General features: G+C 41.8%; 1 protein-coding gene across 6 annotated transcripts in view; it reads left to right on the top strand.

The window, feature by feature from the left end:
* UPF2 (UPF2 regulator of nonsense mediated mRNA decay) overlaps nt 1–16,096 on the top strand; it is a gene marked incomplete at its 3' end in the record, with an annotated part of 69,467 nt that overhangs the window by 42,583 nt on the left and 10,788 nt on the right. For all 6 annotated transcript variants that reach the window (XM_081927628.1, XM_081927626.1, XM_081927627.1 and 3 more), the window contains 7 exons: nt 382–567; nt 1,543–1,746; nt 2,244–2,519; nt 9,206–9,389; nt 11,057–11,196; nt 11,668–11,772; nt 13,890–13,988. In XM_081927628.1, the coding sequence (XP_081783754.1) occupies nt 382–567; nt 1,543–1,746; nt 2,244–2,519; nt 9,206–9,389; nt 11,057–11,196; nt 11,668–11,772; nt 13,890–13,988 (1,194 nt within the window). The remainder of the gene's footprint in view (nt 1–381; nt 568–1,542; nt 1,747–2,243; nt 2,520–9,205; nt 9,390–11,056; nt 11,197–11,667; nt 11,773–13,889; nt 13,989–16,096) is intronic.

Genomic DNA, 16,096 nt, shown 5'->3' with positions numbered 1-16,096 from the left:
AGTTGCATACTGACAGTGAGAATTGGCTCCCCCTTTGGTAGCCATCTGAACTGGCACAAGAACTTCCACGGAGAATTATATGCTTAGCTATCAGCAGCCTTGGTGGGCAGAAAGCACAAGGAGCAAGGATATGTGTCTTACCTTCCTACATTATCAAATTATAGTTAAAAATATAGGGCTGCACATTCAGCAATAGTTGTTAGAGGTGCAATGTAGGAAAGCTAAGTAGATTTTAGCTTGTGAGCCAGATAATATTTCACAGTATGATTTTCTTGGTAGAAAATAGGTTTTGGCTTTTGCTTTAGCTAGAAGAGCAAAACAGATGGTTCTTATGAAAACTTAGTATGTCTGCACAGGGTGATTATTTCTCTTTGTTTCCAGGAACAAATGATGCGAAAGAAGCAAGCAATGCACCTGGATGCACGCTATGTCACCATGGTGGAAAATGCCTACTACTACTGCAATCCTCCTCCCGCTGAGAAAACAGTGAAAAAGAAACGCCCTCCTCTCCAGGAGTATATTCGGAAGCTCCTTTATAAGGATCTCTCCAAAGTCACTACTGAGAAGGTACGTTCTCTTCAATCTTGGTGGGTTTCCCCAAAAAACATTATCCAGGAATAGAATAATGGAATTTTATCCTAGAATAACTTCTAAAGCATGAAATCTAAAGTACATAGGATTTTAAATTCAAATTTTCCTGTTTTAATTTTTTTAAAATGAATGAGATTATCAGGGAAGTAAGCTGAAGGACGCTAAAATGAATGGGAAAGTGCAGATCAGATAGCTAACTTTAAACTAATACACCTGAATATTGTCTTGAATATTAAATTACATTAAAGTACTTAAGTCCTCAGGAGCAATATGTTGAGTATATCATGTAAAGATTTACTTAAAGCAAAGATTCTTACATTTGTTAAGTTTAGCACCTAGACTTTGAAAATAAGCCTCCAAAAACTACTTGTCTGTAGCATTCTACAAGCCCGCCTGTTTCTCTGCAGCATACTAATGCGTTTGTGGCACATCTAACAGCATGATAGTTTTTTAAAAAGAACTTTTACAAATGTTCTGCCTGTGGAAACATATCAGCTTTCCCTCAGGTACTGTTCTGGGCTTCTCTTGCTCTTTCCCAAGCAAATTTCAGGGGTGGGGGGAAGGGGGAAATCCTGTTGTGCAAGCAGAATCCCTTCCACAGGGCTGCTTCTGGTGGGGTTCATTATGTGAATCCTCTCTTTACTCTTTTGGCAGCTTACAACGAGTTGTGAGTCCTTTCTTGGCTTCAGTCCTTTCTTCAAGGGATGAATGGGAAATCCTTTCTAGCATGACTAAAGACAGCAGTAGCACTTTTATATGATGGGTTCATATGTCGGCTCTGAGTGTGTGTGTGTTAAGATAAGAGGTCACAATGAACTATGGGTACCCCAAAGTACCTTTTTCTTTGGGGGAGGGGGAGTAATTTTACTTAGTAGTCAACATATATGTATGTAAAGCATCCAACTTTGTTTTTTTTCTTTTTGAGTTAAGTTTCTTTAAAATCTTGTTCAGGTCCTGAGACAGATGCGCAAATTGCCCTGGCATGACCCTGAAGTGAAAGACTATGTTATATGTTGTATGATCAACATCTGGAATGTGAAATACAATAGTATTCACTGTGTAGCCAACCTTTTAGCAGGACTGGTACTTTACCAAGAGGATGTTGGAATTCATGTTGTGGATGGTGTCCTAGAGGATATTCGGCTAGGAATGGAGGTAAAAAACTTTTAGGTTTTTCTATGTGAAATAGAACATAGTACAAAACATTTAAAAAGAAGTTTAGAAATTATGTACATTAACTTTTTTATAAACATTTGAGGCCCAAGGTTGAGGAAGGGTGCACTAAGTAAAAAAGCACGGTAGGAGGTGACATGGTTGTTTTATAGCATCGTTGTCCTTGACATAAATGGCTAGACTGGATTGGTAGTTCTTAGGACAAGTTTTCATTGGTTAACTGATAAAGTGAGATGCATGTAAGATACTGAGGGATGGAGAGGCCTGGATCAATATTCTCTAATCTGCATGTTTACACTGCACTTCACTTAATTATGCTAATTTATCATGAACAGTAGTGCAGGCAGCTACACTGTTGCCTCCATCTTTACAGCTTTTGCTTAATCATAGTACATTATGAGGCCTCTGCAGGGTATTGAACTTCATCTAGTGTTTAAGAAGTGTATGTTAACATGTCAGTGGTATTTTGTTTGCTGAAGGTTAATCAGCCAAAATTTAACCAGCGGAGGATCAGCAGTGCCAAGTTCCTGGGTGAACTGTACAATTACAGAATGGTAGAGTCGGCAGTAATATTTCGAACTCTGTACTCCTTTACATCATTTGGTGTGAATTCGGATGGTACATCTAGCCCACTTGATCCTCCAGAACATCTTTTCCGAATTCGACTGGTGTGTACCATCCTTGACACTTGTGGGCAATACTTTGACAGAGGATCCAGCAAACGGAAACTTGACTGCTTCTTGGTCTATTTCCAGGTAGGAGCAAGCTTCATCTTTCCCTGTGACCAAATTTGTCTCTTACATATTACTTATTTATTATTTTATTTGAAGTAGGCATACCCCTCACAAAGTAACATGTAGAAATGTGAGTACTATTAAGATGTATTTGGATGGTCACCAGAAGAATGTTATTTATTAAATTTGTTAGGCACTTTATCTTGCCCAGGGCAACCTAAAGCGACTTACAACTAACCAAACAGACAGACCCCCCACAGCAACAACATAGATACATTAAAGCCAAGAAGAAAAAGAATGATATTAAAGACATATCATCCACTTCTAAAAGGTCACAGATAATTACAGACCAAAGGCCTAGCTCTAGAGGAAATTTTTTGCCTGGTGCCTAAAGCCTTATAATAATGGTGCTAGGCAAGCCTCCCTTCCACCATCGGGAGCCACTGCAGAAAAGGCCTGTTCTTGCCTTGCCACTCTCTGGACTTCTTGTTGAGGGAGATACTTGAAGAAGGGCCTCAAATGATGATTGGAGGGTCTGGGTCGGTCCACATGTGGAGAGGTGACCCTTGAAATCTTGCAGTCCTGAACCATTTTAGGCTGATATTGGGTCCAGCAAGCTTCCCAGTTTAGCTCCGTATCCCTGGAAGCTCTGAGCTGGCCTAGCAGAGTAAATGCAGCGGTCCTGAGTCCATGTGAGAAAGGGATAAATTAAGTCCAAAAGACAGATCGGTTCTTATCTCGAGAAGCGTTTATTTACAAGTCATAAAACAGTCTCTCCATCAGAAACCTCCGCCATTCCAAAGGCATTCCTCCGTGCTTTTAAAAAAGCACACAGACAGCTCCGTTGAGCTGTCTCTCTCAGCGTCTCTCAGTGAGAACTGAAACTAACTCTCACAGACAAAGCCTGTGACGTAGGGTCCTGCTTCCGGCCCCTCCCAGATGCAGGGCACCACGGAGTTTTAACCCTGTTTGTTCCAAACTCCACACCCCCTCTTGTCCTGCGTCTGGGGACAATAGCCAACAATGCTTTCCCCATACACAAACCCTCACAGAACTCCTCGTGCTTCTGGAAGGTTAATGGTTTTGTGAAACCATCAGTGAGGTTCTTGGTTGAGGGACAGTATTTCAGAGCAACTAGCCCCTCACGAACGCTCTGACACACATTTTGAAAACGTATGTCCAAATGTTTGGTTCTCGCCTTGAATTGCCCCATCTCAGCTAATTTAAGGCACGGTTGATTGTCTTCATGCACCACAACGGGCAGACAATTCTCCCCACAGATTTCTTCGACCAAACACACATAGAACTCCAACTCTCTGCAAGCATCTGATAGCGCACTGAACTCAGCTTCAGTAGATGAAAGCGCTATGAGACTTTGTTTCCGGGACCTCCACCCTATCACTGAGTCCCCAAACTTCACCACCAGACCTGACACTGATTTGCGATCCTCAAGGTTAGCCCAATCCGAGTCCACCCAAGCAGTCAGCTTGACATCTCCTTGAGCTGACAACTTAAGACAAAAGTCTTTGGTATCTTGCAGGTAACGCAGCACCCGCATTATACCATTCCAGGCCTGCACACTAGGACTTGAGGCCTCTCTACTGAGCAGATTGACAGCAAACGCTATATCTGGTCTGCTCCACTGTGACAGATACAACAGACTACCCAGAGCTGACTGAAAGAGCTCAGTGTTTTCGAACACCACACGTTCTACTTGCTGACACTCCTTCACAAAACCAGCCTCCATGAGTGATCTGGCACCTGCACACTCAGACATTCTGAACTTCTCAAGCAACTGTTCAATCTTACCCTTCTGGCAAAGCAACAAGCTTCCATCACTTGCTTTTGTGATCTGCACGCCCAAATAGGATTTGACATCTCCAAGCTGCTTCAACTTGAACCGCTTTCCAAGCTCTCTAGCAAACTTTTCCACCTGTTTACCTGTCTGTGCGATTGCCAAGATATCATCAACAAACACAAGCACCAATTGCTGTTTTACGCCTGACTCTTTAATGTAAAGGCAAGAGATCTCTTAAAACCTAGCTCCTCTAAAGCTTCATGTAGGCACATATTCCAATTCCTGGCAGATTGACGTAATCCATAGATGGATTTGTGCAATCGCCACACAACGCCTGGCTCACTGACTTCAAACCCTGGAGGAGGAAGCATGTACAACTCCTCCTTGAGATCTGAGTTCAGGTAGGCGACATCTACATCAAAATGGTTCACCTTCCAACCTCTCTGTGCTGCTATCGCCAAAAGCATTCTCAGAGTCTCCGCTCTCGAGGTTGGCGCATATACCTCTGTGAAATGGACACCCTTCCTCTGTGTGAATCCTCGGGCTACTAATCTCGCTTTATACTGTGGTTCTCCTGCTTCTGTGGGTTTCAAACGGTAAATCCATCTGCAGCTAACAGCTTTTTCGCCCATCGGCAACTTCGTGAGAGAAAACACACCTAGAGACTCCATTGAGTTCATCTCCTTCTGCATCGCCTCATGCCATTTGCTAGCTTCTTCCTGAGGCAACTTCTGAACATCCTCAAAGGATTCAGGTTCACATCTAGCCACACCAACCCAGACACTAGTGGCTTCATACCTTTCAGGTGGCTTTCCCTTCGTTGATCTAGCTGATCTCCTCAGCGTGAATTCTGGAACTGCGCCTGATTCACCTGGATCAACCCTACTATCCTCTATGTCTGACACATCCCCCTCTGACCTGCTGCGCCGTTTCGGGCGCACAGCTGGTTCTGCTGGTGAGGATGGTGCACTCCTTAGCTCAGACTTGACAGTGACCTGTGGAGGGGTCCTGGGACTCCCTTTTGGAGAAACTGGCGCTGGACCCTGTTGCTGTGGACTGCGCGCATCAGCAACAGGTTCAGCTTCGTCTTCCTCATCTGAGTCTGACAGAACATCTGGGTTCCCGTGAAGACGTTTCCACCCACTCTGCTCCCAAAACTCAGCACTGCCGCTAATAAGCAGCTTAGACTGGTTGCCAGTAGGGTATGCGAAACGCCACGCCTTTGAACCCGGCTCATAGCCCACAAAGATCATCTTCCTAGACCTTGGCTCACCCTTTCTGCGCATGGCCTTTGGAGTGAGAACCCAAGCCGGAGACCCAAAGACATGAAAGTAGTGTACTTTAGGCTTTTTCTGATGCAACAAAAAATACGGTGTGTTGCCTACACTGGAATTGTACACCCTATTCTGTACAAAACATGCTGTCCGATAACTCTCTGCCCAAAAGCGCTGTGGCAAACCCGAGTCTGCCAACATAGAATTCGCAGATTGCTGTAATGTGCGAAACTTTCTCTCTGCAACCCCGTTCTGTTGCGGAGAGTAGGGGGCCGTCAATCGATGATTGATACCCTTCTGCCTGAAAAACGATTGCAGCGCAGAACCTGTGAACTCCCCCCCCACGATCAGATTGAAAGGAAATCACCCTGGTAGAGAACTGTAGTTCAATCGCTGTGATCCAATCCCTGATCAATGCAGCTGCTTCTGACTTGCATTTAAGCACAAAAGCCCAAGTAAACCTCGAAAAATCGTCAATCAGAACTAGAACCCACTTAGACCCAGCTAAAGAAGGGGTAGGCATGGGTCCTGACAAATCTGCATGCACAAGTTCAAAGGGTTTGCTAGTTCTCCTTTCTGATCTGGGATATGAGCATGTTGTGACCTTTGACTGCTTACAGGCTTGACAATCTAGGTATTTGTCACAAGCCTTGAACCTACAACCAATGGTGATTTCGGCAGCCTTTCGCACAAGCGACCACCCAGCGTGCCCAAATTTCCTGTGCCATAAGTGAATACAACCATCGTGTGGTGGGACATTTGCACACTGCACATGGGCATCTTCAATGGACTCTCCACTAGCCCCATTTTCCACCAGCCCCATTTTTCCACCAGTCCCATTTTCCACTAGTCCCATTTTTCCACCAGCCCCATTTTCAACAGGCATCTGCACCAGAAAGAGCCTGTCTGTTCTCTCAACGCTGTATACCTTCTTTCCATCCCTGTAAAAAGAGCAGAATTTGTTAGAGAACCGAACATCGAACCCTTCATCATTTAAGGCTGTTACACTTAAAAGAGAGTGCGCAAGCTCTGGGACAACATAAGCTTGCACCCAACAATCCAAGAAAGAACAATATAAAGACCCAGATTCAGTCAGTGGTCTTTTAGATCCATCTGCCATTTTGACATAACGTCCAGTTTTAACTGTCTTGCAGTTCCTCAGAAACTCTCGAGAGTTTACTAAAGTGTGGGTCGCTCCAGTGTCTATAATGAGAGATAAAGTGTCTCTCTGGCTGTCTTCCAAAGCTGCCATGGCAACGCTCGCACCCCCACCGGGGCCTCTGCAAGTGTCAAAGTCAGTGTTCTGTCTGGTTGCCATGCACACAGCCTCCCCCGATCAAGGCTTTTGCCTTTTCCCAGGCACACTGTTGCAGCTGTGAGATGAAAAGATGACTTGTCTTTGTTTTTCTCCTGGCCTGCCGGTTTCCCACGTCTCTGCTGAGAACCGGCCTTGGGAAACTGCTTTATTGACATTGCACTGCAGCTGGTGGCCTTGGCAGCCTGGGCCTCAAGCGGATGGTTCCCAGCGCTGTTGGAGTCGCAGCAAAGCACAAACAACTTTCGGAGACTTTCCAGCACACAGTCCATCACACAGACGTGTAGAAGCATCACAACAGCTCCCCAACACTGTCCCAGCCCCCATTGGGCTTCCTGGGCAACCTTCATCAGCCTCTCCTGGGCTTCCTCCTGCCCCCTCTGGCCTGGCTCCCGCTGAGCTTTCACACACACTCCTCAGCGCCTGGCAGGCGGCCTGAGCCGATTTAACGCCCTCCAGATGAGGCTTCAGCACCGCGTCCACGGCTGCTTGCTGCATGCAAAGCTGCCTCTGCTCTCTCTCCCTCAGCATAGCAGTTGCTTGTGTGGTTGGGGCCGGCTCCTTCTGGACTGGACTCCAGAGCCCTGTGGCCACAAACCACCCCCTGGCTCCTCTTGACCAGGCCTCCCAATTGGCTCCATGCAGCCTTTCACCGGGGTAGCTCTCTTGGCTCTGCTGTGCCTGAGCAGCAGCCATTTCCTCCCCCCGGGGCTTCAAGCGTACTCACTCTGCCAGCAAGCTGGTCCTCCGAAGCAGCCGTCTCTCTTGGCTCTTGGCTCCGATCACCAGCATCTCCCACTGCCCTTCCTGGCAGGAGATCACAGCAACTCAAAGCTGGCGTTCTCCTCCCTTCTCACACTTGTCAGGAAACACGTAACCGCCATAACCTTTGCTGATATTGGGTCCAGCAAGCTTCCCAGTTTAGCTCCGTATCCCTGGAAGCTCTGAGCTGGCCTAGCAGAGTAAATGCAGCGGTCCTGAGTCCATGTGAGAAAGGGATAAATTAAGTCCAAAAGACAGATCGATTCTTATCTCGAGAAGCGTTTATTTACAAGTCATAAAACAGTCTCTCCATCAGAAACCACCGCCATTCCAAAGGCATTCCTCCGTGCTTTTAAAAAAGCACACAGACAGCTCCGTTGAGCTGTCTCTCTCAGCGTCTCTCAGTGAGAACTGAAACTAACTCTCACAGACAAAGCCTGTGACGTAGGGTCCTGCTTCCGGCCCCTCCCAGATGCAGGGCACCACGGAGTTTTAACCCTGTTTGTTCCAAACTCCACAAAAACCAGCACTTAGAATTGGGCCCAGAAACTAATAGGCAGCCAGTGCGGGCAAGCCAGGATTGGCATTATATGCTCAAACCATATTTCTCCAGTTAGCAACCTTGCCACTCAATTCTGCACCAGCTGAAGCTTCTGAACCATCTTCAGAGGCAGCCCTGTGTATAATGCATAGACAAGAGAAGTTAGACTATTCCTGTCCAGATAGGAGCACAGTTGGGTATCCAGCCAAAGTAAGAGTTGCAGAATAAAAAAGTTGAAAGAAAAGGGTAGAAAGGAGTTAAACTATCAGGAGGAAAATAAAATTGTGTTAAATCTGACCGACACTAGGTGGTATTTATGCCACATTTGTTCAGCAGTGCAAATTAGGTGAAGAAGGCATGATTGAAGAGTAATCCCATGTTGAAAGGAGAAGAATTATAGGGACAAAACAAAATCAATGAGAGAGACAAGAGAAGTTAATAAAACAATTAAATGAAGAAGAAACTGTAGTATCAACAGTGCATTCAGTCAATAGTTGGCAAAGTAAAACTGATCTCAAAAACACTGTAAAATGTTATTGAAATGGGAAACAAAAGATGAATTGGTTAAATCAGCAATGATACACTGGGCTAAAGATTTTGGTCATAATATTGATATGACCCCATGGGTACTACTGTGGAGAGTGAATATGAAATATACAGCCTGTTTTACTTTAAAGGAAAATTACATGAAAATTATATGCAGGTGGCATTTAATGCCAAATAAATTGGTAAAGATGTTGAAGACTATGTCAAATAAATGCTGGAAGTGTAAAAATAATGAAGGGACGTTTCTTCATATGTGGTGGACATGTAAAAAAGCTAAAGGCTTTTGGGAAACTATACATAATAAAATGAAAAAGATATTTAAGCTGGTTATTCCACCCAAAGCCTGAGGTTTTTCTCCTAGGTATAAGTTAGCCTTGTTCCTTGTTCTAGCTTTCTATGTTAAGATCCGAATTTCACTAGACTAATTCTAGTGGTTGCCTATCTGTTTTGCAATTATCTGTGTCTTTCCAGAGGTATGTTTGGTGGAAGAAAAGCCTGGATGTTTGGACAAAAGATCACCCGTTCCCTATAGACATTGACTATATGATCAGTGATACATTAGAATTACTGAGACCAAAGATAAAACTGTGCAATTCCCTGGAAGAATCTGTTAGGCAGGTACAAGAACTGGAAAGGGAATTCTTAATCAAACTAGGTAAGAATGCTACATCAAGAATGAAAGGAACTGAAATCATTGTTGTCTGTTTCTGCATTTTTTGGCTATATAGTACAGTACTTTCTGTAACTTGAATAAATTTTTAGGATAAGTGAGTATGTACTTGACTCATTCTATAATTTTGAAATATGTTATGAGGACTGTAGCAACATACAGTGAGGATGGGGATGCAGGCTGGTCTGTGAATCTGTTCCTGGTATAAATTAGTATTTACAGTGGTACCTCGGGTTACAGACGCTTCAGGTTACAGACTCCTCTAACCCAGAAATAGTACCACAGGTTAAGAACTTTGCTTCAGGATGAGAACAGAAATTGTGCGGCGGCAGCGGGAGGCCCCATTAGCTAAAGTGGTACCTCAGGTTTAGAACAGTTTCAGGTTAAGAACAGACCTCCAGAATGAATTCAGGTCTTAACCTGAGGTACCACTGTACCGTCATTTGCATGGTCTGACCTGTGTGTTGTGCTACTTCTAATGTGCAGAGATCTTTTGTTCCTTTATCTTTCCCAGAAGGATTAAGGTCTCTGTAGAATCAGAATGTAATATAACAAGAAACCGGAATAATTTTTACTAGGAATGGTTTCAGATAATATTCCCAAAAACAAAACTAGGCTATTTATGTATGCAACGTCAGCAGCAAGGGTTATAGTGGCAAAACAGTGGAAAGATAAAAATACACCCACTAAAGAGGAACGGGTAGTCAAATTGTGTGAGTACTTGGAGCTCGCAAAGCTGACAGATGCAATAAGAGATATACCTTAAAAATTGGTGAAAGAAGAATGGGAATGTTTAAATAATTATTTAGGGGACAAGGGCTCAACAAGAAAGATCTGGCTATGTTTAGAATGATACCGCATAGAGAAATGCTCCCTGATACCAAGATGAGGGATTCCTTTGGAATGCAGATAGAGAGAATTGATAAGAATAATGATCTGCTGTGAGCTTGACAGAAGTGTACAATAGATGAGCTTTCCTGCTTTGGCTCATCTTCCTTATTCTTTTCCCCCCTTCTATTTTTCTTTTTTCTTTTCTTTTATCTTTCCCATAGTTGCCTATGTTCTGTAGTCTTCGATATTTTTTGTAGTCTTTTTTAGTTTTTTTTCATTACTATTAAGGAATTTTCCTTTGTAATTTTGGTTGTCTATATTTATATTTTAATTTTGGTTGTCTATATTTTGTTTAAAGCAAAAAAAAGGGGGGGGAAGAAAAGGGAAAAAAATAACCTTGCATTTAATATCAACTCTCACAACCCCTTTTTCTGTTAGATAATTGCGTAATTCCTTTGATGCATACCACATTTTGATCACATGCTTAGTGCTGGCAAAAAAACTATAAAAAGCAAGTAAAAATCAAGTAACAAAAGGCATTATTATTGTGGTTCTCTGTTAAAAAATTAGGGAAAGCATCTATCAAAAGAAAATAGTAATGTTGATTGATGGGACAGTAAAATGTCCTGAGAATTGTTCGTAAACTTAGCTTGACCCTTTGCATGTATCTCTTAAGTAAAACTGCAGTCCTGACCTTAGTTACTTGGGAGTGAATAGCCACTGGTTTCAGTAGTCCTTAAAAGTACATGTGTGTTGGATCTCAGACACGGTCAGAATTCTTTCTAATGCCACTCATTAATAATTCTTATTTCCTTTCTTAGGCCTTGTGAATGACAAAGACTCTAAAGAGTCAATTACTGAGGGAGAGAACCTTGAGGAAGATGAGGAGGAGGAAGAAGGTGGAGTCGAGATAGAAGAGCAATCTGGAAATGAAAGTGAAATAAATGAGCCAGAGGAGGAGGTATTCTTTGTCCACCACTAATTTACTAAGCTACAATTTGAGGGGCTGGGCTGTGTAACTGTTGCCAATCATAATGAGTAATTACCAGTTGAGGCTCCAAATATCAAACCTGGTAGTTATTGTGCTCAAGGTCCTTCTACTGCCGCCGATAAGTATGATTTTATTATGGGAACTGCAAAGTTGTGTTCTGTTTGCCAGACCCACTTGGAGTCTCTTGGAGCTCTGGTCATTTATTAAGTAGGGTAGAAGGGGGGTAAATGAGTTTCTGAACTTGAATGAACATATGCATGCCATGCACAGTGCAACTGGTTCTGAGTGAGCTTCACTCACCATCAACAGGCTAAGCAGAACTGAAATGACCATGGAGGAGAGATTTCTGAGACAGTGTAAATTTAAGTGTGTGTATATGTTAATCAGTTTCATTAAAACATGGTTTATGATTATGCATTAAAACTCCAGTAAACATTTCAGGAGGGCTCTGATAATGACGACGAAGAGGGAGAAGAGGAGGAAGAAGAAAATACTGATTATCTCACAGACTCTAATAAGGAAAATGAAACTGATGAAGAAAATACTGTATGTATTGCTGTACTATTTATTTCTTTAAAACATTTCTTATAAACATTCATTAGAAGGTCAATTAGTGGTCTCAATCCACAGCAAGCCACATAAGTATTGTAGGCTTGATATTAATGACCAGCAAATGCCTGGATGAACAAAACAAATAAGTCTTTAGCAAGCACCAAAGCATCCAAGTTGGTGCTTGCCATATTCCAAAAGCTGAGTTCCACAGCAGAAAACACCCTCCCCCAGATCACCGCAAGATGAATTTCAGCAGACTGACTCATCTGAAAGTCTCTGTGAACAGCTCCATCTATTGAGAGAAGGCTTTCTCTCAGATAACCTAGTCCTAAGTTGTTAAGACAACCACCACCACCACCACCACCACCTTAAACTTGGCCAGGTGGATTGGCAGCCACTTCAGTTCTTCTTGAAATGGGTAGCAACCTCCCCACTTCATCCTACATTCTGGAGCAGATTCCAACTTTAAGATGAAACTCGCATACCAAAAGCACTGTGCACACTGCATTCAAGTGTGGCTCGTGCCACACCACACATCATGGTTTACTGTTTCAGCAGTATTACATGGACAAGAGTCCAGAAGCCCAAGCAAAACATTGGACTTGAACTCTTTCCCCCTCTGTTCTCTTACTCTGGTGCTGCCAGGAAAAGGACTTCCATTGAATTTAGTGTTCATTCAAAAAATCTTGCTGAGCATTACATAGAACCAGGAGTTCTGCTTTAAAACGGTGGTTGGTTACTAAACGAGTCAATTTCAAATCATGGGTTATGAAGCTGGCTTTTTAAACCACTGTTTGTTGTAAGCCAAGATCCCTGGCTCTTAGGAAAGATGAAGCTGAGATTCTTTACAGGTAGGTAGCCATGTTGGTTTGCTGTAGTTGAAACAAAATAAAAAAAATTCTTCCAGTAGCACCTTAGAGACCAACTAAGTTTGTTATTGGTATGAGCTTTCGTGTGCATGCACACTTCTTCAGGTACGTAGGTGTTAATATTAATTAGTTTACTTTGGATTATCAATTCACACAAATTCATATGAATATCAAGTTACGAAGATGTAACTGATGTTTGGCTCTAGACTGGATTTATCAGAAACCTACAAAATGCCTACCGTAGAAGTCTTGTGTTATGGAAGAGCATTGTTGTTGTTGTTGTTTAGTCGTGTCCAACTCTTCGTGACCCCATGGACCAGAGCATTAATTAAAACAAATAGTACCTCATAGAATTGGTCACATTACCCTGCAACGAAATTTACTCTTGTATTGCCAGCTGTTGTATTGGCTACATCTATGCATAGGATCTGAAGCTAAGACTTTATGAAAACAAATACATAGTTCAGCTCCTTTAATTGTAATTTAAAAGAAGGGGCAGCTAAAGGAAACTTAAAATTGTGCTTCAACTAACTCAACTTCCTGTATTAGAAACTAATCTGCAAAGTAGCCTTGTTTTCTGAGAGATACAAGTGGTGTCCATTTTATAAAGCAAGCATATTTCCTCCCCTATCTGAAGCCAAGTGTGTGTTGTGGAGAAAGCCCAATATGAAACCTACGTAACTAAAAGTAAGAATTTAGCATTAAACCTAATAGTTAGAACTAGAAAGCCTTAATTATAGTGAGAGCTTGTAATTGTACTAATTCCCTCTGACCGGTAGTTGGAATGATTTTAAGACTGTTGACCCGTCCAAAAGCCCTGCTCCCTGGTCTTCCATTTAGCCTGAGTGAGAGAGGCCCAATCTCCAGCCACCTTCTTATTTTTGCCACCTAGCCAACTCTTCAGGTGGCTTGGTTCCAAAGAATACAGCCAGCTGCATGGAGCAGTAAGGAGTTAATGGAGCACATGCACTTAGTTATATGCCTGAGCTGCATTACATACAAATCCCAAAGCATTAAAACATGGACTATTTTCTACTTCTCTCTACTTTTTTGAAGACATTTTGTCCTAATGACTGAAATTATCCCACATTTTTATTTTAAAATTTTGTATGGCCATTGGGGGCCAGATATTGCTTCACAGGCAAGATTCAGCCTGTTGGCCAACCCTAATTGAGGGATAATTATGCACATTAATCTAGAGAAAATAATAATGTTGTTTCCCTGCCCTCCCTTATTTAACAGGAAGTCATGATTAAAGGAGGTGGACTTAAGCGTGTCCCATGTGCTGAAGATGAAGACTTCATTCAGGCATTGGACAAAATGATGCTTGAAAATTTACAGGTATTAATGGGATTTTTAATCAGTCACTCTTATTGGTATCCATTATACACAATGACATTTAGCATGGAGGGATTATTTTACAATTCTTCCTTGTATATCAAACCCCCCACGCCCCAATCCGGCTTGTGTGCTTATCTTCTCTGATGTGGATGCAAAGAGGAATTCAGAAGCTCGCAAACATTAATTCTGGTTTGTTTGAAACAAGCTAAATTTGAAACCATTCATGCCATAATATGGACATAACTGTTAAATCAGCTGAGAGAAACCTAAGTATTTTACTTTGGGGGACCCATTTCACATATTAGTATTCTTAGATGTGCTATTGGTTGTACTTCTGGCATAGAGCTATGACCATAGCACAAGGGCAACTCCCTGAATAATGCACCTGCTTACAACATTCATGCAGATCATGGGTATATCTCCTTTAAAAATGTAGTGTGTGAAGCAAAAAATGGGAGCCCCCAAAACTCAGCTGGAAACCAAGCAAAAACAGCAGCAGGCCTTTTGGTCCTTGCTGTTCCTTTTTCATGGTATTCTAAAATCAGTTTAAAAATTCATAGTTAAGAGCGGAATAATATACTGTATAGAAAAGATAAACAACAAATGCTGTATTTAAAGATAATTACAAACTGGAAAAGGAGAGCAATTTATTTCCCACATTCAGAACAAATTTGGGAGAATAAAATTTACATCTTTCAGACATTAACTTTTATGTCAAAGCTTTCTAATAGATCAATCAGAACACCAGCTCTAATTATATATATATATGTACCCAGGTTTTTTAATATGAAAATGTACATATGCATGCTAAATTATGTACATATAGAATATCAAAAATTAAACTTTTTTTACTTAGAACAGTAATTCAAAGTTTCTCTCCTATTTTTATGCTATACCAAACAACTGAGATATCCACCTACCATTCCTTTTTTAAATTTTTTGATTTGTTTGTTTATTTGTGTTTCTGATACATTTCAATACAAACATCAAGAATAATACATGAAAAACCTCAAAAATAATAAAAAGCAGAAATTTAAAAATAGCAGGAAAACAGAAAACAATCATTTACAGACTTCCCTTCATCTTCTTCCATGGTTCTTTTTGTCTTCTCCTTGTGTTTTCTTGGCTCCCTCATTCTATCTCAACTCCTCACATTAATCTAGTTATTGCTTACACTGCTGAGAATATTACCATCCTGCTACTTTTTCATATAATCAATAAAAAATATCCAGTCCTCCTTATATCTTTTATCATTTTGATTTCTTATTCCAGTGGTCATCCCTGCTAGCTCTGCATATTCCAACAGTTTCTTCTTTTGTTGGTACCTGATCGGTTTTTCATTTTTGTGCTGTTAACACACATGCGGCAGTGGTCACATACAGAAACAAATTTCTCTCTGTTTGAACAACTTCTGTTGTAATTAATCCCATCAGAGGACACCTTCACCCCAGTATGGCTCCCTTTGTCACATACACAGCCCAACAAGACAACAAGAAGAGCCCACCAACAGCATTCGAATCAGCCTGGCTTTCTTGCCCCAACAAGCCCTCCTGCCCCTCTCACAAAGGCAAACAAACCCCATCACAGCCAGCCACAGACAACCAGTCATACCTCGGGCCCCCAACTCCTCTCACTACCAAGAAACATAACAAGCAAATAGAAAGAGAACCTATCTAGTTGACGCTGACATGAAACCCCATGCGTACACTGCAAAAAAATATAAATTTCACCCCCTTCTTGACCTTATACTGTAACTCAACACTAATGTCTCGTAACAATTGTAGCTGATCTGTAGAAAAGATTGTACAGCTTGAAGAAAGAGACAAGGCATGTACTTTTGTAAACCAAGAAAATCTTTTTTTTTAAAGGAAAAAAAGAAATGCTTCTGGGTTTTTAGAAAAGGCTTTTTTGGACATTTTTTAACGTTCATTATAAATCATTTCCCGGTAATTTTTAATTATACTGCATTACCACCACACATGGCAGAATGTTCCTTCTGCTACCTTACATTTCCGGCAGTTACCCTTTATTGATTTTGTCACTTTTGCTGGTCTGTTTGGTGTTAAATACTTCATGAAGCAAAACTTCATGAAGGTGATCCATACTCT

The sequence above is a fragment of the Podarcis melisellensis genome, assembly GCF_964234715.1.
Source record: "Podarcis melisellensis genome assembly, chromosome: 10".
NCBI lineage: Eukaryota > Metazoa > Chordata > Lepidosauria > Squamata > Lacertidae > Podarcis > Podarcis melisellensis.
The sequence above is the reverse complement of the archived record's forward strand: the minus strand, read 5'-3'. Positions and strand labels throughout refer to the sequence as shown.